The 24,322-nt window shown below is 43.6% G+C and overlaps 1 protein-coding gene across 3 annotated transcripts; it reads left to right on the forward strand.

Moving 5' to 3' along the window:
* The first annotated feature begins 3,976 nt into the window (after window positions 1-3,976).
* SEC22C (SEC22 homolog C, vesicle trafficking protein) lies at window positions 3,977-24,322 on the forward strand. 3 transcript variants are annotated; one of them, XM_084282693.1, is made up of 8 exons: window positions 3,977-4,013; window positions 8,273-8,367; window positions 8,921-9,130; window positions 11,354-11,517; window positions 13,346-13,528; window positions 18,428-18,546; window positions 19,172-19,237; window positions 20,976-24,322. In XM_084282693.1, exons 3-8 carry the CDS (start codon window positions 8,949-8,951, stop codon window positions 21,174-21,176), a joined length of 915 nt encoding a protein of 304 aa, XP_084138819.1. In that variant the 5' UTR covers window positions 3,977-4,013; window positions 8,273-8,367; window positions 8,921-8,948; the 3' UTR covers window positions 21,177-24,322. The 3 variants fall into 3 exon arrangements, with proteins under 3 accessions (XP_084138819.1, XP_084138821.1, XP_084138820.1); XM_084282695.1 differs by having other exon boundaries at window positions 3,996-4,008; XM_084282694.1 differs by lacking the exon at window positions 3,977-4,013 and adding an exon at window positions 4,016-4,116.

Below are 24,322 nucleotides of genomic sequence, written 5' to 3' on the forward strand. Positions count from 1 at the left end.
CTACCGACAGAGCTGCAGCATTTCAGTATTTTTTCTTTCACTTTTTTTTTTTTTTTTTTTTTTTTTTTTTTTTTTTTTTTTTCTGACAGCAGGTAGTGGGACGGAACGACAGCAGCTCTGCCTACAAGAAGTTGCAAAGCACGGCCTGGAGGGATGTTCACCAATATTCTTGGCCACTCTTGTGCTCCAGCTCTGTGTAGCCGGCAGGGTGGAGCCCTGCAAAGCACTGGCAGTCATTCATTGGGATGCTGCTAAGCTATGATAACATAAGGAGTTCACTTCTGAACATACAATGAATATTCAAAGATCAACCCTCCAGTCTTTGTAAAGGACAGAAATCTTGTATTTTTTATTTGTATTTTTTCCCCACTGCTTTATGAGCAATGGGTAGCAGGAAGCTTTTTGTCTCTAAGTCAAGATGAGCATGATCGATCTTAATCTCCGCTGTGCAGTGCTAACCATCTGACACAACTTCTGTCCGCTTATCCCTCCTGGGCCAGCAGAAATCCAGTCACAGCTTGAGTAACAGCCCTGCTCAGACTTCTGGCCACAGAAGTTATCTTGAATATTAAAAATCTGGAAGAGTAAAAGAGGGAAGCAAAGGCTGGAGTCTCTACTGCTTTCAAAGGATGCCTGTCTTGGGCTAGCAAATCCCCACTCTGCCAGACTTTAGCCAGCTCCTCAAAAGAACTTGTGAAGCAAACAGCTTGTGACACCCTAAGATCTCAAACTGGCTTCCCTCTGCCTACTAATAAAAGCAGCTGCTGCTAACAGAGCCTGACAGCGGTGGTACACACAGTTCTGCCAGTCACAGGGGGAGGATTGATGTGCCACAGCACAGCACCCTCTAACGTACCCAGAAAGTGCGGACGTAGCAACAGATGAGTATTTGGTGTTACCTTTTACATTATGGACATGCACATGGGAAGGTGTATTGGGTTTACGTGGCAAGGTTTTGGTAGTGGGAGGCTGCAGGGGTGGCCTCTGTGAGAAGAGTCCAGCAGCTGCCCCATGTCAGGTTAGGGCCAGTTTCAGCTGGCTCCAAAGGGACCCACAGCCAAACAAGTGATGCTGTTTGCGCCGCTGTGAGAGCAGATTTAAGAAAGGGGAAAAAAACTGCTGCACAACAGCAGCTGGGAGAGTGGGGAGTGAGAAGCAGCCCTGCAGCCCCCAAGGTGAGTGCAGCAGGAGGGCAGGAGGTGCTCCAGGCACCCAGCAGCAGTTCCCCTGTGGCCTGTGGAGAGGCCCCTGGTGGAGCAGGCTGTCCCCCTGCACCCATGGGTCCCACATGGAGCAAGGGCAGAGAGTAACCATGAAGGAGCAGCAGAGACGAAGCATCAGGGACTGACCGCAGCTTCCATGCCCCATTTCCCTGTGCTGCTCAGAAAGAGGAGGGAGAAGAGGGTAGATAGGGGAATGTGTTTTCACTTTTAGTTTCTCATTGCTCTAGCTTATCATTAATATGTAATAAACCACATTAATCTCCTTAAGTTGAGTCTGGTTTGCCCGTGACAATAATTGTTGAGTGATCTCCCTGTTCTTATCTTCACCCTTGGTCTTAACCCTTGAGCCCTTTTCATCATATTTTCTCTCTCTTTCCATTTGAGAAGGGGGAGTGAGAGAGCAGCTGTGGTGGAGCTCAGCTGCCCAGCTGAGTAAAACCACCACAGAAGGTGACCAGCTTCCTAAAGGAGATCTAAAACAGAGAGAGAAATATCTACCAAGCAGTACAACTGCTTTATTTTAGTGTTGCTGGTAAACAGAGAGATGTTGCCTTTAAAGGTAGCATGAATGAAATCAAAATGAGATCAAAATACACTGCACTATAGGAAGCGGGCAAACAACACCCTGCATAGATGAAAGGAAAGATGGGTTTGGAATTAAACTGAATTACTGCTCTCCCCCCACCCCTCCCATCTCAAATACATAATTTTCCCCTAAAGCAGGTCATTTTATTTTCACCAGCAGAAAGAATCCAAAGCAGCAAAACTCAGTGGGGATGGAATCAGACTGTGAAACAAGCAAGATCTGCACCAGCATGATGACATGCTTTGATGACTGGAAGATGTTAGAAGAACAGAAGAACTTTAATGGTTATTCAGTGCTCATGGTGCTAAGCAATGCTGCTGTTACTCAGAAATAGCAACAACTTGATTGTACTCAGATAATGTCCCCATGTAAAGATCTGTGAATTCAGAGCTGTCACGCTCAATAACTTAGGTTTCTTTACACTGTTTTTATCCTGCTATTGTTGAGATGAATGTCCCATGAGAAGATACAGTTTGTGCTTAGTAACTGCCACAGTGCCCACAACAAGGAATGGGGATCACTCCTGATGCTTCTGGACTTTTTTATGTACACGGCACCACCAGAAGGAAGGAGGCAATCTACTTTGCTATGCAATGTTCCCACTTCATCTTCTGCAGTGGCTGCTAATTGAAAAGGAAAATCCATTTGTCATCTAGGATCTACTGTAGTGCAGACATCCTCTTGAAGCACCAGTGCAAGAACTAAGCTAGAGGGCTTAAGTTTTACTTTCACCAGCACCTTCCAGAAGGGTCTGGTAACACTGCTTTGTTTTTGACTTGGTGTCCAAGTGCTTTGGCCTTATGTGGCAAGGTCTCGGTAGTGCAGGGGTGGCCTCTGAGAGCAGAGCCCAGCAGTTGTCCCATGTCAGACCAGAGCCAGCTCCAGATGGCTCCAAAAGGGACCTGCTGCTGGCCAGAGCCGAGCCGTGAGTGATGCTGGTTGGGCCTCTGGGAGAGCAGAGTTAAGGGGAAAACCTGCTGTGCTACAGCAGCTGGTAGAGAGGGGTGAGAAATGGGAGAGAAGCAGCCCTGCAGCCCCCAAGGTGAGTGCAGCAGGAAGGCAGGAGGTGCTCCAGGCACGCAGCACGAGTTACCCTATGGCCTGTGGAGAGGCCCCTGGTGGAGCAGGCTGTCCCCCTGCACCCATGGGTCCCACATGGAGCAGGGGCAGAGAGTGACCATGAAAGAGCATCAGAGACAAAGTGTCAGGGACTCACCTCCAATCCCTGTTCCCCTGCGCTGCTTGGGTAGAAGAGGGTGGATGGAGGAAGGTGTTTTTGGTTTGCCTTTAGTGCTCAATGCTTTAGCCTGTTAGCAATAGGTAATAAATTACATTAATCTCCCTATACTGAGTGTTTTGCCCATAACTGTAACTTGTGAGGGAACTCCTTATCTCAACCCACGAACCATTTTCATCATATTTTCTCCCCTCAGTTCTGTTGAGGAGGGGGAGTGAGAGCAGATGTGGTAGGGTTCAGCTGCCCAGCTGGGTGGAAGCCACCACAGCAAGTGAGCTGGGTACCTGAGCTGCTGGTCGGTCATCTAGGGACAACACTCAATGGCCAGCATAGACATTGTGTGTAGCATTGTTTTGCTGAACTAAAAATGAAAATAATAATAATAATAATAAAAAAGACCAGTGTATTTCCATAAAGTTGACTAGGTTCTGGATGAAGAGGGAATGGCCTCAAGTTTCACCAGGGGAGGTTCAGGTTGGCAATGAGGAGACATTTCTGCTCAAAAAGAGCAGTCAGGCATTGGGATGGGTTGCCCAGGGAGGTGGTGGCGTCCCCGTCCCTGGGGGTGTTCAAGGAAAGGTTGGACGTGGTGCTTGGTGACATGGCTTGGTGGTGGCATTGGTGGTAGGGATGTTGGACCAGACGATCTCGGGAGGGCTTTTCCAACCCTAATGATTCTGCGACTCGATGATTCTATAAAGGTGCGTTTAGCTTCATTTCTCACTCCTCGCTATGCAACCAACATGCTTTTTTATCACCGCTTTCCCCTCACATCTCTCCCCACACTGAGGCGGGGCACTGCAGGGCCGCCAAGTCTACCCCCCACAGCCTGCTCAGCCCCGGTCCTCCCGCGCTCCCCCCCCCCCGCGCGGCGCCCGGCGGCCTCCACGCTCCCGTCGTGCCCCGCGCCGCGGCCGCTCTGGCCGCCGTCTCTGTGGGCGGAAGGGAGCGGGGCGGCCGGGGTGAGGTGAGCGGCGGCCCCGGGGCCCTGCTCCTCTCCCTCCTCCTCTTCCTCCTCCTCCTCTTCTTCATCTTCATCCCCTGCTGAGCCCCGGGGAGGGGTTTTGAGGGTGCCCGCGGGGGTTGGGAAGCGTGAGGGGGTGAGGGGGAGGGGGAGGGTGTATGGGGGGGGGCTGTGGTGTGGGTGTGGGGTTTGGGGGGGCTGAGGGAGCCCTGAGGGGGCTTGGGGGTGAGCAGGGGGCCTGGAGGGTGCTGTGGGGGGAAACTGAGGTTTTTGGGGGGTTTTGGGAGGGTAGAGGGGGAGGTGAGGGAGATATGGGGTTTTGGGGCTTGCTTGGGAGGGAAGTGAGGTGTGGGGTTGTGGAGGGGTGTGAGGGGAGGGAGCTTGGGGCGCTGAGGAAGGCTTGAGGTGGGCTGGGGATGCCTGGAGGTGGGTTGGAGAGGTTGTGGGGTGGGGTGAGGTTTGGAGGTGTGGGGGTGTTTGAGGGGGGGTGTGTGGGACTTGTCAGTATGGGAGGGCCCTTGTGGGGTGGCTTTCAGGTGTCTGGGGTGTTGGAAGGGTGTGAAGAGGGATGCTTGGGGGGCTCTGGGGACCCCTAATGAGGAGAAGTTGAGCTGGACGTACATAATGTGGTGAATGGAGTGGGGTGGGAAGGAGTCTGAAGGCTTGTGAGCTGCTGGAAGTACAGAGACTGTTTTTTAGGAGACCTCAGGTTGTTGAGGGGTGGGTGTGTATGTTCCTGGTGGGCACCAAATGTGCTCGCTGCAAGGAAGGTCAACGGTGTCCGGGGCTGCATAAGTCAAGGTGTCCCCAGCAGGACAAGGAGGGGACCCTTTCTGTCCTTTCTGCACCAGTGGGGTCACACCTGGAGCACTGGGCCCAGCTCCCAGAGGTGGATGTGGGACTGGGAACCAGCTCGGGGTGGCCCTGCTGGGGCAGGGGGAGCTGAACGTTGGGCTTTGAGCTCCGTGTGACACGTGGTGTTTGTGATATTGATAGCCCTGTGTCTGAGCAGGCTGTTGGTGCTGGAAGGCTCTGAACTTCCCCTTGGTGATGACTACAGAACCTGGGGGCTTCTTAGTGGCCTGAAGGCTCTTAATGTCCACAAATGACATTTTAAAAGTTACGATACTGTGCTTTAAGGTGATTTTTTTGTTCACTGCTCAATCTGGAGAGATTTAGTCTGAGCATGGTGCTTGTTGCAGTGCAGGTCTGTGATTTCAGGAAGCTGGACAGCACTGGTGTGAGTGGTGAGGGACAGAAGGGGCACAGAGATATACTTACTGCAGTCTTAAAATATGAGAAATTTGACTGGATTTCAGTTTTGCCTCTATAAATGTGAGAAAAGGAGAAAATCCACCTTGTGATCCTGAAAATTAGTAGCAACTGGCTTTCATCCCCCTTTTAAACCATTCCTAAATTCCTTTTCCTGTTAGGTGAGGCTCAAATCAACATGGAGCTGCAGCTCTTTTCCATGTTTCATGTTTGACTGAGGGAATTCGAGTCTCTTTCACGTTCTGTCATCCCACTTCTAGCTCCCTCTGACTCGGATCCGGCTGAGGAAAGGGACGTTTGGTGCAGTAGGTTGCTACCACGTATCGAGCCATCGTGTACAAAAACAACTTTTCAGACTGCTTTGGGAGCCTCTTGGGTTATGGTAACACCCACTAAAGCTTTCTGCAGTAAGATCAGACCTTGACAAAACAGTTGCACGGTGTTAGGTTTGAACCTGACCTCTGTGCTGCCCTTAGAGAAAGGGGAAATTCTGACCAGGGAGAGGGAACAAATTCCTCGAGAGAGGAGCTGGTAGCGAGGTGTTCCCTGCTAGTGCTGTGCCATTCTTAAAAGGAAACTGCTTTTGATGGTTGGATAAAAATCATTTCTTAAAGAACAGCATTTTAAACGTAATCCCCTCCCTCACCTACGTAGGGGTTTACATTTGCTCAGAGCCTTGCTTGCCAGCACAGAAGTTGAGGCAGGGGGTTACTAATTGGAGTACCGGAAGTTTTGATGCGTAATTAATCAAAAGACCTGAGGACGTTGTCAGAGTTCGGGACCTGAGTTCAAAGGCCTGCCACGTAAAGGCCGTTGCAGATACTTTAGGCAGCGAGTCACACGCAGACAGAGAGACCAGAGGAGGAAAGGGCAGGTCAGGCTTCAAGAGCAGGATCAGATTTCCCTGGTTATGCTCGGTCTGGTAAGTTGTAACAGCATTTTCTTCACGGAGAGGGTGGGCAAGCAATTGGGATGGGTTTAGTGATGGGACTTGGTGATCTTAGAGATCTTGGAGGTCTTTTCCAGCCCAGCTGATGCCACGATTCTGTGTGTTCCCTTACAGGTGGCGTGGCAAAACTGCTTGCGAGTAGTTAAATATTTGAGGTGTGTTAGTAACTTGTTGCCGTGGGCACAGAACACCTCTGGTGTGCGAGGAATGAGGCTGTGGTGAAAAACAAATAAAGGTGGTTGTGGTGCTGTGCCAGAGCAGGTGTGCTGGGGGAACTGGAGAGGAGAGGAGAGTTGGGTGAGCCTGAGTGGCAGCTGTTGGTGATGAGAAGACAGGTGAAGCAGCTGCATTAATTTATTTGTAGGTTTTGCCTTCTCCTATGGCTCTCACCTCTTTCAGCTGCACTTATGTTACACTTCAGATAAACCCCTGAATTGCTGAAAAACTCTTTTTAATGTTTGCACAGCAACCGCCCTACTCCCTTTTTGCTTTGTTGGGGAGCAGGGCGGTTGCTGTGCAAACGGAGCTCTGTGAGAAGCAGATCGGTGAACGTGTCCCCAGGTGATTTCCCCTGGGGTTGTGCTCACCCCTGCTCTCAGACATCTGAAGGTTTGAGTCACTGCATCACCTTACAATCTCTTGGGGATGTTTGTGGCCCTTCTGTTCTGTGCATTCACCTATTTTCACCAAACCAAAAGGCACGTAAGATACATGTCCCATGTGCACCTACAGCTTGACTGTGTGAGCCTTATTCCTTAGACATCAAAGGTAAAAACACACGGATTTAGAGCCAGAAATAAACACAGCCTTTTGGGATGAACACAGCCGTGGCAGGATGTTTTAGGGCTCTGCTCTCCTAGTAAGGGGCACTGACTCGGTCTGGCTTTCGGTTTGGAAGTCTCCTGGTGGAGACTGATACCCTGCTCTCTCCCAGGAGAGTACAGAACCTCTTGGAGGGGTGTGCTGATGCTTGGTGCGAGCCTTTAGCCCTGAAGCATGAAGTTTTGTACACCCTGGGGAGTTGTGTGCCTTTCCATGCAGCTAACTGCAGGTGGTGATGTCCGTAGTGAGGGGTGTATATGTGCATTTTTTATCTTAAACTCTTGTTAGTGGCACAGTGAGTTGAGTCATTTTGTAGGGTAGATATATTAGAGCAAATGTCTTTGTTTTCTAAATTTGTTTCAATTTTCCTGGTTGTTTTCTGGACCTTTCTGAAAGGTAAATGAGAACATTTGATAGATAGATAGATAAGTAGTTTTAATTTGCTTTTTAAGGAAATGACTTGTTATGATTTCTGCCTGTTCTCCGGACAAGCATTAGTTCCTTTAACATGCTGGCAAATGCCAGCCACCTTTGGTAAAGGGGTTCTGGTCTGAAATTGCTAATTTTTTGCAAGTTATGTGGAAGTGATGCCTGTGGAGCAGAACTGACACCCTCTTGGTGCAGCTCGTGGTGAGAACTCAGCTCCTGTGAGACATCCAACAAACTCTATGGGCGAGGGAGATGATGAAGGGCTGAACTGGAGGGGACTTTGCTCTCTTACCTTCTTAGATAGCAAAAGCACTTGACAGTGAGACACGTTTTAAACCATCTTGGAGCGTTGGCAGTGATTCTTGATACAGGGCTGCTTACAGCAACCCTCTATCAAAAGTTAGACTTCACAGTGGTTTGTTTTGTCTAATGCTTCATTTATGTTGTTTGCCTGAAGCAGATTAAATGTTTGTGTTTTTTTTTTTTTTTCCTTTAGAGTTTGTGGTAATCACTGCCTGTCTGCTGAGTTGGAGCTGTTGGTTTACAGCACTTTAAAGGCGGTGATTAGGGCAGCAGAAATACTTTGCATATCATTTCAGAGGAGGTGATCTGAGTGCCTTTGAGTGCCTCTAGCAACTGATGTCTGGGTTAAGGAAATGAGTTGTTTGTTTTCCTTGGGGCAAAATACTCCTTCGGTTAGGTTCACCCACTGCAGGCAGGTTTTACATATTGGTACAGATAAGGGTCATTAGTGAGTTATCTAAACTGCTCGTTATGGTTTATCTTCCAGAGACAACGTGAGCTGTGTTAGTCCTCTAACATCTTGTGCTGACTCCTCGTGGTGTGTCCGAAGGACAGATCTCTTGTGTGATGTGAATGTACCAGGTAAATCCCAGTAATAATAACTTTTTGTGGGAGATGGTGACCTGCCAAAGAGTAAGAGAGCAACGTGTATTCTATATTTAGCCATAATTGCTTCTGTAAAAAGAGCCTGATGGGCTATAGCCATTTTTTAAAATCTATTTCTGTGTTACGCTGGAAAATCAGGCCTGATCTGCAAGGCTAATGCAACTGGAGACTTACCGAGGCTGCAGAGTGTCTGTGGGAGTGAGCTGCTTTCCATAAATACTCGTAAGAAGTTTACTCAGCATTTCTGGTACTGAGGTAAAGCAGAAGGAGGGAAAATAGTGGAAGTTCTCAGACAGGTAGCTTTCTGGCAGATCCCCGGCCTCACCTTTTTGTCTGAGAGAGGCAGCAGAGGGATTCAGCTCTGATCTTTGGGGGTGGTTTGTCTGTCTTCCAGTGGCAGAGGTTGTACACAAGGTGTTGGTCAGCAGCAGTGGTGAATAAACTCCAACCTTGAGATGTTTCAGGCTTGTGTATTGGCTGGTAAATAACCGAGGTGGATTGTTAACCTAAAGCCATGTTTCGTTTTCAGGTTGTCCTCATGAGTACTCCAGCGGAGAATGTCCATGATCTTCTTTGCCTGCGTGGTGCGGGTGAGGGACGGGCTTCCCCTCTCAGCCTCCACAGATTTTCATTTCAACCAGGACTTTCTGGAATGCAGGAAAAGATTAAAGGCGTTGTCCTCGATTCTGGCCCGGTACCCAAGTCGAGGCACAGCGAAAGGACGTGACCTTAGCATCCAGTAAGTCACTGCTTCTGTCGGTTGCTTTCTGACTTGGATTCTTTAGATGGTTGTTCTGAGGATCTGTACGTCAAGGATTAGGTGTCTTCTACAGTGCCTAACTCCCACAGGAAATCCTATCATAGATTTGCAAACCCCTAGCCGTATTTTGCGACATTTTAGTCAGTACCAGAGCCACACAGCCCTGTCTCAGTTTAGGTAAGCATCTGCTAAGAATTGCTCATTTCAGTTGTTGTTATTTTTTGTACTAAATGCATTCAGCTCAATGGGCAATACTTGTTAGTAGTGGCAATTGGAGGAGGTGGAACTTCTCTAAATATCTTCTGAGCCCGAGTGCCTCGGAATTCAGTAGTTCTGTCTAAAACTGAGCCCAGACACCTTTCTTCAGTGACAATCAGATCTTCGTGATGCTTGCTCTCAGTAGGGAATATGAAACCCCCTGGGCTCCTACAGGTCTTATTCTGGTCAGCACAGAACTGATTCGTTCTTGACAGTGGCCTGTAACTGTGGAAAGATGATAAATTTCTGCTTTTATTTTTTGGAAAAGAATCTGCTAGTCTTTACTATAAGAAATTAAGGTTCTTTTCAGAGAGGAACATTTTATTTCCTATTCAGTCCTGTGTAGTTATAAAACTGTGTTTTACCTTGTGACTCCATACCTGATTAGCAAATGTAAGAGAACTTACAGTTCTAGCTCAGGGTCACCGCATCCATTTTTGGGGAGAGTGATTGGAGGAATAAGATCTATAAACTTGCACCGAATGACTTGGGGAAAGCAGAGATTAGCATTTTAATTCCTTCTCCTTCACATTGAACTTACGCCCTCTGACAGTAATGTGTTCTGCTGCTTTTAATCTTCTTTAGTCTCTACAAAAGTAGTTACGTGTCTGGCTCTGAAATGAGAAGAGTGCAAACAGATACGTGGCAAAAAGACTATAAATAGTTGGCAAATGGGGAAAAGTAGTTTTACTCAGGCATGGTGTTGATTCTTAGCTCGAGCTGGGGACAAAGGGAGTTTAGGGAACACACGCAGACTAATTAGGCAGTCACAGAGCTCATCAGAGCCATAAATCCCAAGTACACAGTTTAATGAATAAATAGAAACTGTGATAAAATAGAAACCACAAATATTTCTCTGTGAGAGGGATGAAATAGAATAGAACAGAACCATAGAAGCACAGAATCATTTAGGTTGGAAAAGCCCTCCAAGATCATCTGGTCCAACTGTTAACATAGCACTGACAAGTCCACCACTAAACCCTGTCCCTAAGCTCTACATCTGCACGTCTTTTGAACACCTCCAGGGATGGTGACTCAACCACTTCCCTGAGCAGCCTGTTCTCATGCCTCACAACCCTTTCAGCGAAGAAGCTTTTCTTAATATCCAACCTAAACCTCCCCTGGTGCAACTTAAGGCCATTTCCTCTTCTCTTACCACCTGCTGCTTGGGAGAAGCAAGGTGAAACAGCAGAAGAGGGGTAATACAGAAAGTGTAACTGTTCAGCTCCAAAATGCAGTCTTTATGCTGAAATACTGCTAACAAATTACTAGCCTGTAAGAAAAGATTTCCTCATTCTTTCCCCGTTAAGTTTCTTAGTAGGTTTTGGCGCATCTGTGGGTAGAAACCTCTGTATAAATACGGCTTTTGTGTTAGAGGGACCCTTTAGGATGAGAATTTTTATTATGGTGCCTCTGATGCAAAATCCTCTTACTTTGCTATAGGTGACATGGCAGTAAAAGTGTCCTTGGTTTTGTGCAAGATGATCCATACCTCTTGCTGTTAGTACAACGTCGTGGTGTTCGAGGGGCACAAGGAGTACCTCTGCCTGCTTCCTGTGAAAAGCTTGCTTGTTCCTGTTCGTGGAACACCACTGTGCTTTGTAAACCTCCTTCCCTCTGCTGTTTTCTGGCCCCCTCTTTTGTTATTAGTCTGATTTAAGGCCGGTCTGGGAAAGTAATGCCCTCGGTTTTACTGATGTTGCAATTACAAAAATATTGGTGTTTTGTTCTTCAGTATGCTCAGGCCTGCCGAAGGAGTTGCAGTGGGTGATGGATTGGCAGGGGCTGCAGGACCTACACATTTTTTTTTAGTCTGCTCTTCCAGTCAGTGCAGTCTGTACATTTTGTTTCGATAGAAAGCACAGTTTACTTCTCACCTTCAGCATGACCCTCCTACCTTTGTATGCTGATACTACTTTTTTTCTTTTTTTACGTATATTTCAGTTTCCTTTCTTCTGGGGATATTGCCTGCATGGCGATCTGTTCCAGCAATTACTCAACCATCATGGCGTTTTGCTTCCTGGAAGAGCTTCAGTGGGAATTTGCTGCTTCCTATGATACAACGAGCATCAGTTTAGCTTCCAGACCGTATGCTTTTCTGGAATTTGGTTTGTAGCTTTGTTCTCTAATAAGAATATCTTGTCTGATACTTTTTTTTTGTTAAGCAATGTCTCCTGGCCAAAGCCTGATCATAAAAATGCCCGTGTGTGTGCCTTTGCATGCTTGTGTAGGAGGAGGAGGGAGTCTTGTAACTGCATTAAACTATTAGATTATTGTTCCTCTGGTTCCTGAGAGCCCCTGTAACAGATGAGCAAAACGCTGTGGTGGTTAATAAACAAGCACAGAAGAAAAAGAAATCCACATCTCAAACACTTTATAACTTAATTAAAAAAAAAAATTGACAGGTGGAGACAGATGGGTACAAGGAAAAAGAGAAACAAAATAGATTATTAGGGACAGATTTACTTCTGGCATGATTTAGATTCATATAGTACTTCATAATCATGCCTAGTGTTTCTTTTTTAACCTGATATAAATGTTGTTTTTTTCTGCTAAGCAGCAGATGCTCTGCTGAACCTCACACCTTTTGAAAAACACGATTCTCTTGCAGTGAGAAACTCTATTTTGGGAAAGGATAAGATACTGGAGTAGGTTAGCACATTTCTACCCAGATCTCTGTAATATCGTTAAGCCCGCGCTTAAAAGATTGAAAAATCCCCAAGGAAAGTGCATTATGCAGCCATCTTATGTTTGTTTCTGGGTACATTCCAGGTGTAATTTTATGCTGAGATCCAAATTATTCCTTTTTTAACTCGATTAAGAATTTTGAGCCTCTTTTAATTCCATGATGCTTCTTTTTAAAGATAACGCATTTTTCTCATTTTTAATGTCGTACCATATTTTGTTCCTGAGTCTACCTAAAGCTGCATGATTTTCTTGTGTTGGGATCGAAGATGCACTTGATACGTAAGATCTTGACCTTTTGCCTGGTAGTTACAGATCATTATAGCAAGCTGACTTACTGAAAAATCCTATATTTTACTTTAATGAATGCTCATGGCTCCAGGTATTCCAGCACGACATCCAGGTCCTGTGTGGTCTCTAAACTCACGCTTAAGCTATTCCATATGTATCATATGCAGTAGAGCTGTGCTCAATCTATGCAAGTCTTCTAGCATAGCAATACTTTAAGGATCTGGATCTTAATTATAGGATGTCTTAGCAAAATTAATGTTAGAGGATTTTATTTGCCAAAGCATGTGAAATTTGCCCATGTCTTTGCACAGTTAAATAGGAAGCAGCAGTATCCTTGGCTTGGTCCTTCAGCTCTGGGTGTGTGGGCAGTTCTTCCTCAGACACATTCTCAGTTTTGTCTCGGTGCTGTGGTAACTCCTGTCAAACCTGCAGCCACATTCGTGAAAAGGGACTCACTTATGAATGGTTTTAAATGTAAAGTGTGAGAGGCAGAGCAGGTTGATCTGTACCTAAATCTGTGGCTCGGAGTTTGGTGTAGTCACTGCAATTGCCTCTGCCACTCAGAACTGTTTCATAACTTGAATATGGGTTGAATTAATTTTTCTGTGTGCCGAAAAATCCCTAATCCTTGGCATTATTAAAACATGAAGTGGATTTACTTGATTCAGGCCTCATGCTAGTTCATGGGTAGTTGAAAATGTGTTACATCTTCAGTCCTCTGCAGGCAGGATGTTGAGGTGGGTTATTTAGAGCATCCTGAGGGGATTAGGTGTGATATAAAATACCAAGGAAGGTCCTTTATTTGTTAACCCACAGTAGACCTTTATACCTGAAACTAGTAAGAAAAGAAATGAGAGAAGTAATTAAAAAAAATCCAAAAAGCAAAGAATGTAGTGATTTGAGGAATAATGACCTTAAATTCTGCAGAGCTAATAGAAGTGTGTTTTTATAACGTTTCAGATAACGTCATTCAGAAAGTAAAATGGCATTTCAACTGTACGAGTGGCTCTGGAGCGAAGGTGAACTGGGAGAAGGTTGAGGAGGAGATGAAGTTCCAGCCCCCGGTTGAGCTGAAGCTGGAGGACGCGGAGCTGATGAACGGGCTGGCTAACGGTGGGCACGCAGAAGTTCATGTGGAGGTTGGTAAGTTGCTACTCTGCACAGGTGACAGCAGACTTCCTAAACCTAACCGCAAAGGACAGCGAAGCATATATGAAAGCGTACAGCAGCAGTTGTTCCTTCTACACTGAGAAATAGGGATAATGTATACAAAACCTGGGGGGAGAAAAGGCTGCCTTTCTGCCACATTGAAGAGCGTGTGGGCTTTGGATTGTAGCAGGTATGCGTTAAGTATTCAGGGTAGTGCATTTTTTCCCCAATTTTAGATAAGCTGCTCCACATGGGCAATCAGTTATAACCGGGCTTGGCATTTTGCATGTGAAAGTATCCTGCTTTTAAAGTCGCTGATTGTTAAATTTGATTTGGCAGAAGCAGCTCCAGTATTTCACCGGCTGTTGCAGACTCAGATAGAAGATATGTAATTACAGACTCGTTGAGTTACTTCAGCCCTGAGGAAAGAAAAGATCAGAAGAATGTGTTTGAGCTGAGGGCAGAACTCTCATACTTCCCACCTTGGGTTGTTCTCCCACCTGCACTTTCTGCTTTTACCCTGTTCTTTAAAATTCAGTGCGTTTGACCAAAGTTTTTGGAAGATGTGTCTGCACAAACAATGTGTAGAGGCTTGGCACAGGAACTTTCTGTAGCAAAAGCTGATATTTTTCTTCCTTTTAAAAGTGCTACCCTCTACCTAATTTTCTCTGAAGTTGGTGTCTTGTTTGTGTTTCAGTTGCGTAGTCAAAGTCCTGCCTACTTCCTTTGCAAAATAAAATGATTTTAATCCTATTAGCATTGCAGTTTAAATGCAGCTGCTGGGGTACCATGAGCTTGTATTTCTTCTTCTTTCGTTGCTCTTGGCTTATGAAGCATTAACAAAATTAAATTCTACTTGCTTGGTCTTAATGTTTCTGATGGATGAGCTGGAATCTAATTTGACAAAGGTATTTTAAGGTAAAATGAAAAGGATCAGTGACCAGGAAGAATTAAAAATAGAAAACATTTGATTTACAAGTCAGACTTGAAAGTGTGCCTCCAAACCACGCTTGGAGGTTAAATATTTTCATGGTGTGGCAGGGCTTAGAAATTCTTTGCACTAGTGTGAACATTTTCAGTGCCAGTGAACATTTGCTAGCTAGTCTGTGTCTACAGATCAGAAATATGTTTTCAGTTTTCCCCATCTTCCTAATTACTTTCTTTTATTTTCCATCTTGCTTGTGTTTCTGGCTTCTTTTTTTCTCTCTGTTCTAACCCAAATACTCAAACAAATTGTTCCATCTTTATTTTAAGGGCTGTGTTTATGGTCATCTGTTTCCATCAGCTGGAGTCAGCTTGCCTGGTTTGTTCCTCTCTCCTCTCATCACCACCGAGCTGCTGAATCCCACTTAGCTGCTCTAAGTTTAGCTGTGTGCATAGTGTCTGTTGCCTTATTACTGTTATTTATATTGCAGCTCTGCAATACAGGAGTCTTACTGAGCATATGTTGAAGTGGTTCCAGGAGAGCAGAACTTAATCACGTCTGCATTCTGTACGGACGAGAAATCCTGGACTGATCAAAACATCAGTCTCCTCACGTGGATGTAACCCGCTCCTGTTTGTTCAGCTGTGTGAGCACATCCCCTGGCTCCTCTTCTTTTTAGTATGAAAGGAGTCTGAAAAGTCAGGGCAGTTTTGTCATTGTCAAGTGTATATATAGAAACAAGAAATTTTTTCATTTTTTCATTCTATCTTCCTTTTATTACTCCATTTGTTAACGAAATCCAGCCCAGTTCTTCCTAGAAAGACACTAACACCGTATCCTTGCTCAACATCTCCACAGCCTCAGCTTTTGTTGCAAAAGCTTAACCTTGTGCCCCAATCTAGGCTATCTGGTAAAGCTTTGGAAGGCAGTGGGCTGTGTATATAAAAGAAAAGTGAAATGGAAGTAGCTTTCTGCGTAGAGGGAGAGTTCTCCTCAGAACTGGCTATAAGAAATGGAAGAACAACTTGTACTATTTGTCTAGTAAGCAGGCTATTAAATTATGCAGCATTGTGCTCCCCTTGATGAATGTTCTTAGTCTTTTGGAGGCACACGGGGAGTACTTCAGAGTCCTTTTCAAGATGTTTTTTGAAGATTTGATAACCTCTTCTTACATCTCTGTTTTTCAGTTGCTCGCATTTTATTTTTAAAGTGCTTGAATCTGATTTCATCTTTTCACTCCCGGTGCTGTCTTTATCTGGAGCTTTGTGTAAGTGAGTCATTGTCAGATCCTTGAAGAGACAGAATGGAGTATGGCACTGGCACTGATGTCAGCCAGTTAAATAGCCAGAGGCTTCTGCTCAGAAAATCTCTTACAAATTTCCTCGTCTTCATTGTTCGAGTGTGTTTTCACAGAATTGTTCTACACCTGTTGAAACCTGCAGATGCATTTTTCTGGGTGCTGGATAATCCACGGTGCCCAGAATACCTCTGTACAGTTCTTGTACTCTGAAGTGCCCGACTTTTCTACTGAACAGTCGGATCAGTTTGAATCCCAGCTAGCATTTAATTGTGTGTGTGTGCGTGTGCAAAACTGCTGTTCTGGGCTAACAGAGCTTATGGTCTCTTGTTCTCTTATTTCGTGTAATAAACAATTCTAGTATTAAAGTGTTTTTATGAAAACATGATTGAATCTGCACACAGAATTGTAATAATCTTGTTCTAGCAGTACCCATTTCTCTTGCTCTGTGCAATTTGCAGTTCGTGGATTAAACCTCAGGAAGATCCAGCAGAAACAAAACTCCCCAGCAAACAATTTAAAGATCAGTTTTCACAGACTGTGAGCCCTGAGCAACTAGATACTGTAATCTCCCCTGCGTCTGTGAAAGCAATTCTTTTTATCCTAGTGGACAAAAATGTCACTTTTAAATAATATTTCATGCTCTTGTCTTCAGCCTGCAGAAGCAATATATTCCCCCTTGTTCTTCACTGGGCTCTGGAAACTCTTGATGCGTGTAGTTTGCAAGATCCTGTGCAGTGAACGACACTTGTACTGGATGATTTCTCTCTGTCTGAGAGACACAGCCTGCCTCTGAAGCGAATCTTAGCAATTCGGGAAGAAGAAATGGTAGTCTTTATCAGGAAATTTCCATGAGAGAGAAATACATAGCTGCAACGCTATTTAATTTATCAAAAATAATAGGAAACTGAATGCTGCTGTCAGTATAAAAACAAACATGTTGGTACAGCTTCTGTTCAGCGTGTTGCTTGGATTTAAAATTTCCCTGTATAGCAGAAAAGCAAAATTGCCTTTAAATGATCGGGTTTCTTGCACCATTTATTTACGTGAAAATGTGCATGACAATAATACACAGTAATACTAAATAATGTGACATATTGCAAATGAGATTAATACAGTTCCCTTTGCAGCAGCTTTCGGGATGAAATTACGGAGGTATGAGTGCGTGCCAGCGAAATTAATTACAAAGACATTTATAAAAGAGGATTTATATCCCTACATTAATTTGGCACCAAGCTTTTTCACATTCATCTATCAAAATCCCTCTTAAAGGAGGAGACACAAGTGTTTTCCTTTTTGAACTGTGCAGTAGTAGTGCAATGCTCAAGTAGGTACGGGTATTTCACCTAGCTCTGAAGCAAAACCAGAGTTGATCTCTGTTTTGCATAGTTTATCTCCTCGTCAGGAGCTTTCTACAGCTGGTCAGGGGACAGAAAATCATGAGACTGGGGAAGCTTCTTGAGGGCTCATCCGTTCTGTCCTGTATCTTCTGTTGGTGCAGGAGAGGACCTGGATTTGATGCCTGAGGTGCAAATTGCCATTATTATTGTTATGCTGAAAGAGCTCTATTGGTGGTGAGCCACTGATAGAATATGGCAAGAAATAAATGTAGGTGAGGATAAAGGTGTTGTATCTATTGTTGCACTAGCTAGGTTGAAAAATAGGCGAGCTTTTGGACAACCAAACTCTTAATTAGAAGTGGCAAATTGCAAACTTAAATACAAATCAATAATAATTGCTTTGGCCTTAGCTAGGTACGTATCAATTAGGCTGTCCTGAGGAAATGGTGTTTGGGTGTTCAAACAAATGCTAGTAGCAGAGGAGGTGAGACAGGTAGTTCCCTACCTGTGAGATGTGGGCAGAAAGGGGATGAAAGAAACTGTAGCGGGCTGTAAAATGTGTCTCAAAGGCCCAAAATTTCAGAATCCAATCCATAGGCCCCAGTTTTGATTGTGATTTGTCAGTCTGCCTTGGAGACTGGCTCCAGCAGTTTGTGTCATCCTGAGAACTGCCCCAGTAACTATTCCTGCAGCAAGGCATCTAAATCCTTGGTCTTGGTACAGTTTTATATTACATTGTGGCAACGGCTTAATTAGGGCACCAAGTGTGGTATGGAAATGATGCAGGAGAAACTGGATTTCCCTGTGCTGGATTAAACCCTCAAATTGTCTGTGGGGAGAAGTGTGTGGTTACCAGTTGAGGGGGAAACAAATTGGTCTCTTGCTGTTACATGTGCCAGAAATCTAAGGTTTTTACCATCCCTTTGAGTGCTTAAAGCCTCTGATTTTTCTACTGACCCATGAAGAATGGTCAGTTCTGTTAATCTGCTGTAATAAAGAGTTGAAAAATACCTATATGCAGCACAAAAGAAGAAATCGATGCTAAATAGTTCAAGAACAAATTCTATTACTTAACCTGTTTAAAAAGTGCTCCAGAGCTGTCGTATATTTTTTTAGATGTCAAAAAAATTGAGCAGTGTAATGCAACAACAAATGTGGTTCTATTCATAATTGGTCTTCTCCGGAACAAGCATGAAAGGTTTGGAAAACCCAGATAAGCTGATCTGAGTTGCTTTATGTTGAAATGTTTGAAGTTGTAGTGCTAACTTTTACTAATGGCTCTCTTTTCACTCTCTCTCTCTTTTTTTTTTTTTTTTTTTTTTTTTTTTAAGTCCCTACTTACAGAATGCAACGTGTGACTCCCCTGGGGATCCTGTCCCTTGTTCTGAACATCATGTGTGGGGCTTTGAATCTCATTCGAGGAGTTCATCTAGCAGAGCATTCATTTCAGGTAATCCTGGTTGGGTTGAAACCTGAAAATGAGATGAAGGAGGAGAGTTAATGCAGTAACCAGATGAGGGATGGCTTTTCTGCTTCATAGCAGACCATACATCTCTCCATAAAAACTTTTGTTTGTCCAGGAACCGTACAGTTCTGATTGCTTACCTTCTAGAGCGAGTGTTTTGTTGTATATTCAAGCATGTTGCATTCTACTTTTTTTCTGGTGACACTGGAATTTGGAGAAATGTTGTAATCTTGCTAGGCTGGCTGGATATATTATTATTATTTGTCTTGTATTTTGTTCTAGATGCTTCTATGTAATTTTTGTTAAATATGTAACTGTAAACAACTTTGAAAAGAGGAAAAAAAGTTTCTTGCAGGGTCTCACAGTTTTATTTATCTGTTTATAATAATCATTATTTAGTTATTTATTGTTACATAAGCCTCAGTTCTTGGTGTCTTGTTGAATGGTAGTGATCTTGCTGCTGTTCGATACTGTTCCAGTCAATTAACAGAAATTATGATGAGGGGTACTTGATGATATACAGTATTCCAAAATATCAAGTAGTACTTGCTAAAAAAATAAAATAAAATGTAGTTTATTTAATTCCTTGTTTGTTGTTTTATCCAAACAGGAGGACCATGAAGTAATTGGAAATGTGATAGCCTTTTTTCTACCTTTTCTAGCCTGTGTTTTTCAGGTACGTTAACTTAATGCTTTCTGAGTTTTGACATTATGAGTTACAACACAAACCCATTTTCAGCTAAGCAGAGGAACAACTTGTTTTTTAGCATCCTATCTAGCCAATTCCACAAAGGTGCTCCAGTGAAGTGGCACAAATATAATTAAGGGCACAACTTAACCTTGTCAAATTGAAGTTTTAGGCTTTTCAGTGTTTCCATGCTGTGGCATGCCAAATGGAGCTGAGTGTGATAAAGAAGTGCTAGCCCAAAGATGCCTCTCTTCCCAAAGTGATTGACATGTTGTCTTTCTGACCTAGTGATGGGCTTTTGTAGCATAACCACTGTAAAAGACAAATCACATATAGAATAACACCACCACTGAAAGTCTTCTAATTTACATGAAAAGTTATTTTTAAGTCTTGGGACAAATACAGTTCCCAACTTCCTTAGATTTTCTTTTTTTTCCCCAATGGATTATTTTCTCTTACCTCCTTATGCAGAAGAGTTTGAATGAGGAAAATGATATATGCTCCAAACAGGTTCTTCCTGAAAGGTTTCTTAAATGCCTAATGCAGTGGTCCACAACCTTTAGGTTTCAGGGAAATCTGCTGTTTGCAAAATCTTCCATTTTTAGCCTGTTGTCACAGGAAGCTGCTATAGTTAGGATGCTAATTGACAGAGCATAACATGATACAATGTGTTTTTAGTGCTGTTGCCTTTGGCCAACCAAATTTGGGGATAGCTATCTGAAGGCTTCTGTTCATCTGTGATATTTAAAACTGGTAATGATGCTATTTGTCATATCGTAATAGACAATTGAGTGTCTTTCAGCCTTTTTACACCTGTGCTAGTGGCAGAGCTTTAAAATGGAGATAATAATCGGGATCTGAAAACTGGATGCGAGTCAGTCATCACACAGAAAGGCTCTGTCCTGCTTTATTCCAGTTAGCACCTGAAGCTAAAGAAGCTTTAAAAAAAAAAAAAAGTGTTCTTCCGTATCCTTTTGATCTGTAGCAGTCATCTTCACAAAATGCTCGTGCATAAATTGAGCTCAAATGTGAAGTGCTTTCTACTTTATGGTATCTACTTGTGTCATCGGCACAGTTGGAAGCTGTGACCTTAAGTGAGAAAGCCTGATCTGTTACTGCCTGACTTAGAAAAAGTAGCTCTTCTGCCAGCAATTTGTGAAGTTTTTAGTTCTCTCCTGCAAGGCTTGTTGCTCTTCACACTTGCTTAGCAAGTGGGTTCCAGCTGGTTTCGAGTATAAAAATACAAAAAGCCCCAAAACACTTTTGAGCCCTGTGTTGGCAGAAATGATGCTCTTGCTGCCAAGTCAAGTCTAGAGAATGTAGTCCTTTACTTACCCCTAGAGCAAATCCAGCAGCAACAGTTTGGGGTTTGCTTGTTTCCCGCCTCTGAGCCTTTGCCTTGCAAGAATCACAGGTGGGTTTGAAAGCTGGCTTTTAGTCCAGGCTGGCGTGGGCAGGAGGGATGCAGAGTGTGCTGACAGGCTTCGTTTGCTGCCTACACTTAGCCAGTAGGTGCTGGACTGAGGCTGCTGTTCCTGGAGAACCTTTCAGGATGGGAGCAGGAGGAAAGCTTTGAAATTCTTAGTGGTCATGGCAATGGTTGGTATGTCCGAGAGGCGTGGATGTGCCAGCAGTCCCCAGCTTGCCTGTATATATGTGTATGTATAACTCTGGTCTTCCATATACATACTTTAATGCTAATGATCTCTCTCTTGTCCTTTTGTAGTGTTACTTGTACCTATTCTACAGCTCGACGAGGAAAGTGAAGACATTTATACTCTTTTTCTTGGTCTGTTCATGCAACGTTTACTTGTACGGATTGCGGAACGTCTGGCAAATAGCCTTTCACATAGGAGTGGCATCTCTGTCTTCCTACCAGATACTGACAAGGCAACTCATGGAGAAACAGCCTGACTATGGAGTATGAAAAAGACTGTGGGTTTGCTATTCTCTTTTTACGGCTCATTTTTTGTATTAAAAGGGGCAAAAATAGCTTGGAGTATTTTTTTTAAAGCCTTGTGACAGTGGTTATTGCGAGGAGGATGTCTCAAAGCAACCTGAAACGAAGTGGGATCCATGTAGCAATGTCAAACACACAGTGAAGAATTTAACTGTATTCAACATGGCATGTGGTGATTGTGCATGGTAGATTTCGTTAGGTGTCGTCAGCGATGGAGGTTCACTTTAAAACCAGCTCTTACTCCTTGACTGCTACCACCTAGACAGCATTCTGCCATTTGTCATACTGGCTCTGTAACAGTTTAGCAGGTCGATGTCTTGGCGTGGAAATGCTTCAGAAAATCCTAAAATTGTATTATAAGGAGAAGATAAAGTGGTGGGTAACACTTCTGTCTGTAGACTCTTGGTAAGTGTAAGTAAAGGAGTAGTTTGCCATAGTTAGACGAGTCCGTTATTAATGGGAAAAAAATGTTAGGGTGAGGTTCAGGATATTTTTTCTGGGTTTTCAATGAAAAGAGAAGGCTGTGGCTTCCTTTAAAAAAAATACAGGTTTTAAATATTTCCTGGCTATACAGCGCATTTTAAAGTACATGCTTGTTGGTTAATTACAAATATGCTTGGGGCAGCATAAAATAAACCAAGGGGATATTAGTGCCCTTTCAGCTCAGGCGGCCTTTATTTCCCCAGTTAAGGTCACCCTTACTGTAAGGGCGGTTCCGTGTTTGCTTGGTCTGTACAGATAATAAATCTTCCAAGCCTACTTATGGCAGGCCACCGACACCTTCACCTTTAGAAAAACGAATAGCTGGTGAATGGAAAGCCATCTCCAGTAATGGAGAGCAAGAGCAGGTTCTCTTTATTATATAAAACACCTTTAGCTAACGGTGTTGAGTTCTTACCCTAAGAAGAATTTATGAGTGTGCACTTTTGAATATAGTACTTAGGAGCTGAATTTCTTAACCTCTGCTGCACTGGGTATTCTTGTAAGTGATATACCGAGGTGCATATGGGCATTGTAGCACGTATACGAATACTTTAGGCTGCTTGTGTTTAAAAAATGCATATCATTTTGATGCAGCTGTCCCCGAAGGATTGTAAAGACTCAAACTGAGATGATGTAGGGAGCTGTAGGTGTGTTATTGTCCCAGTATGGTCCTAGATTTCTTTATTTTTTTATTTTTTTTCTGATGACCTCATTTCCTTCACCAACAGTCTCTCACCAAAGACTTATTTTTCTCTCGTGTAGTCTCTACCTCTAGTGGTTGCAAGGAGGTTAACACGATGCAGAGTTGTCTTTCTGAGTTTGCAGAAATACTTACCGAGATGCAAGAAAATAATTTTGTTATGATTTCCTGAAATCTCAAGATGCAAACATAGCAAGTATCAGTGGACTGCTAGACCAAAAATGTGTGGCCTTGGAAGCACTTCTGGGATGCATCTAACTGCAGCCTGTTATAGCCTGGACAGTTTCTAGGACATCCAGAGACTTGGTTCCAGAGCTTTTTCCAGTAATAAAATAGAGGCATTTCTCTTCCAACTCATGCTTACCCCATTTACTGTAACAATTATGTAATGAGGTCCTTTAAACCGTGAGGAATAGCTTAGTAGAAGTGATGGAGGAATGTTTTAGCCAGCCAGTTACGAAAACAGCTGGAGCTCTGTGCCATGAGGTAATGCTGTTCCGTTCTAGAGGAGTGGATTAAAATGGATTGCCTGTCGTTCACTCTGGCACAAAACTGGTGGTAAGTGGATGAATGAAGCCAGGACTCACGCATTCTCATTAAGACACCCAGATGACCCCGCAGATGTGGGAGTTTTAGTGCTGTCAAGCTTTAAGTTTCTGTACAGTTCAGTCCCGGTTTTACTTGTCAAGGTTCTCTTTCTGTCTGATTGGAGGCTGCAGGAAATTAAGCCGTGATGTTGGGTTACAAGTCAGGAAAACCAGAACAAAACTAAATGCACAGAGCATTGACAGCAGGGGGGGCAGTGAACCATGATGTGCTTTGTGTTCCTCAGCCTTTTATTTAGCTGATGGGAAGAAAGAGCAATGATCCTGATGCTCCCTGAGTATTCGACTGCTTTATCCTAAAGCAACCACCTCTCTGTGCCAGGTGATGTGAGCAGCAGCTCCGCAATGCGAGTGGTACAATGAGGTGTTCAGATAGCTCGTGTAATTAACATCATTAGAGTCAATAAAGGTTAAAATCAGCTTTTGGTTAATGCTTTCTTTTTTTTTTCCTGAGATTGCTTTGTTGAACAAACTCCGTTGGTACAATTCTGCCTTCATGTAATTTTTTTTTGGCTTTGTGGATTAGGCAGAGGATGCAACAAGGTCTCTTCTGCTGACGGACAAAGCTCCGCTTTGCTGTTTGCTTGATCCCTTTGCAACTTTTTCTTTTCTGTAATGTGTGCAACCTGTGTTAAGGAATCGGTGTGGATTAATCTGCGTGCATTGGTATCTGTGCACTTTGTAGTTCTGGATTGTGATTTGGGAGCGAGGAAGAGCAAGCGTTGTTTGTTTTTATTTTGTGTTATTATTTAGGATGGCTTCTGTATCTGTGGTATTTATACAATTAAACTTTTTGTCCGGTGAAACAGCAAGAGGAATAGAATAGCTTGCATCGATCTCAGTGCTTTAAGATTTAATAAAAAAGAATGACTTGCAGTTTGAGTACATGAAATCTGACTCATAACGTGGGATTACTCTGGTGTTGAATCAAATCCCCAAACAGGAATCCATCCCTTTTTGTTCGACTTCAAACTGTTTAATGTGGTTTGACTTGTATCTCCTTAACACTGTCAGTTTTTAAGATAAGTCCCTTGGAAATTCTTTTCCTCACCCAGCAGCATAGCACAAGGAAATCGGCAACAAATGAACTTCATTAATTTAAAAGATTCACAGTGCATAGTCACTTTATGAAACTGTTTATTTTCTGTGTGTTTTTTTTTTTTTTTTTCTTCTCCCAAAGACCTGTTAAGTTTATAGAAGGTGGGCTGGTACCTTTTTAGACATTTTTGCACTGTGTTAATAATTGAACCTGTGTAAATGTGTATAAAATCATTTTGCATGTACGTGTATATATGTACATACCTAATAAATGGCTTTTTTTGTAA

Source organism: Netta rufina (assembly GCF_964035555.1).
Source record: "Netta rufina genome assembly, chromosome: 2".
In the NCBI taxonomy this organism is placed as follows: Eukaryota; Metazoa; Chordata; class Aves; order Anseriformes; family Anatidae; genus Netta; species Netta rufina.

Excerpts from the sequence above, each read along its gene's own strand:
- SEC22C (XM_084282693.1), top strand. The coding sequence starts at position 8,949 with ATGTCCATGATCTTCTTTGCCTGCGTGGTGCGGGTGAGGGACGGGCTT. Across the intron at positions 11,518-13,345 it reads GTATGCTTTTCTGGAATTTG|ATAACGTCATTCAGAAAGTA; the intron begins GTTTGTAGCTTT and ends ATAACGTTTCAG. Across the intron at positions 18,547-19,171 it reads TAGCAGAGCATTCATTTCAG|GAGGACCATGAAGTAATTGG; the intron begins GTAATCCTGGTT and ends TTATCCAAACAG.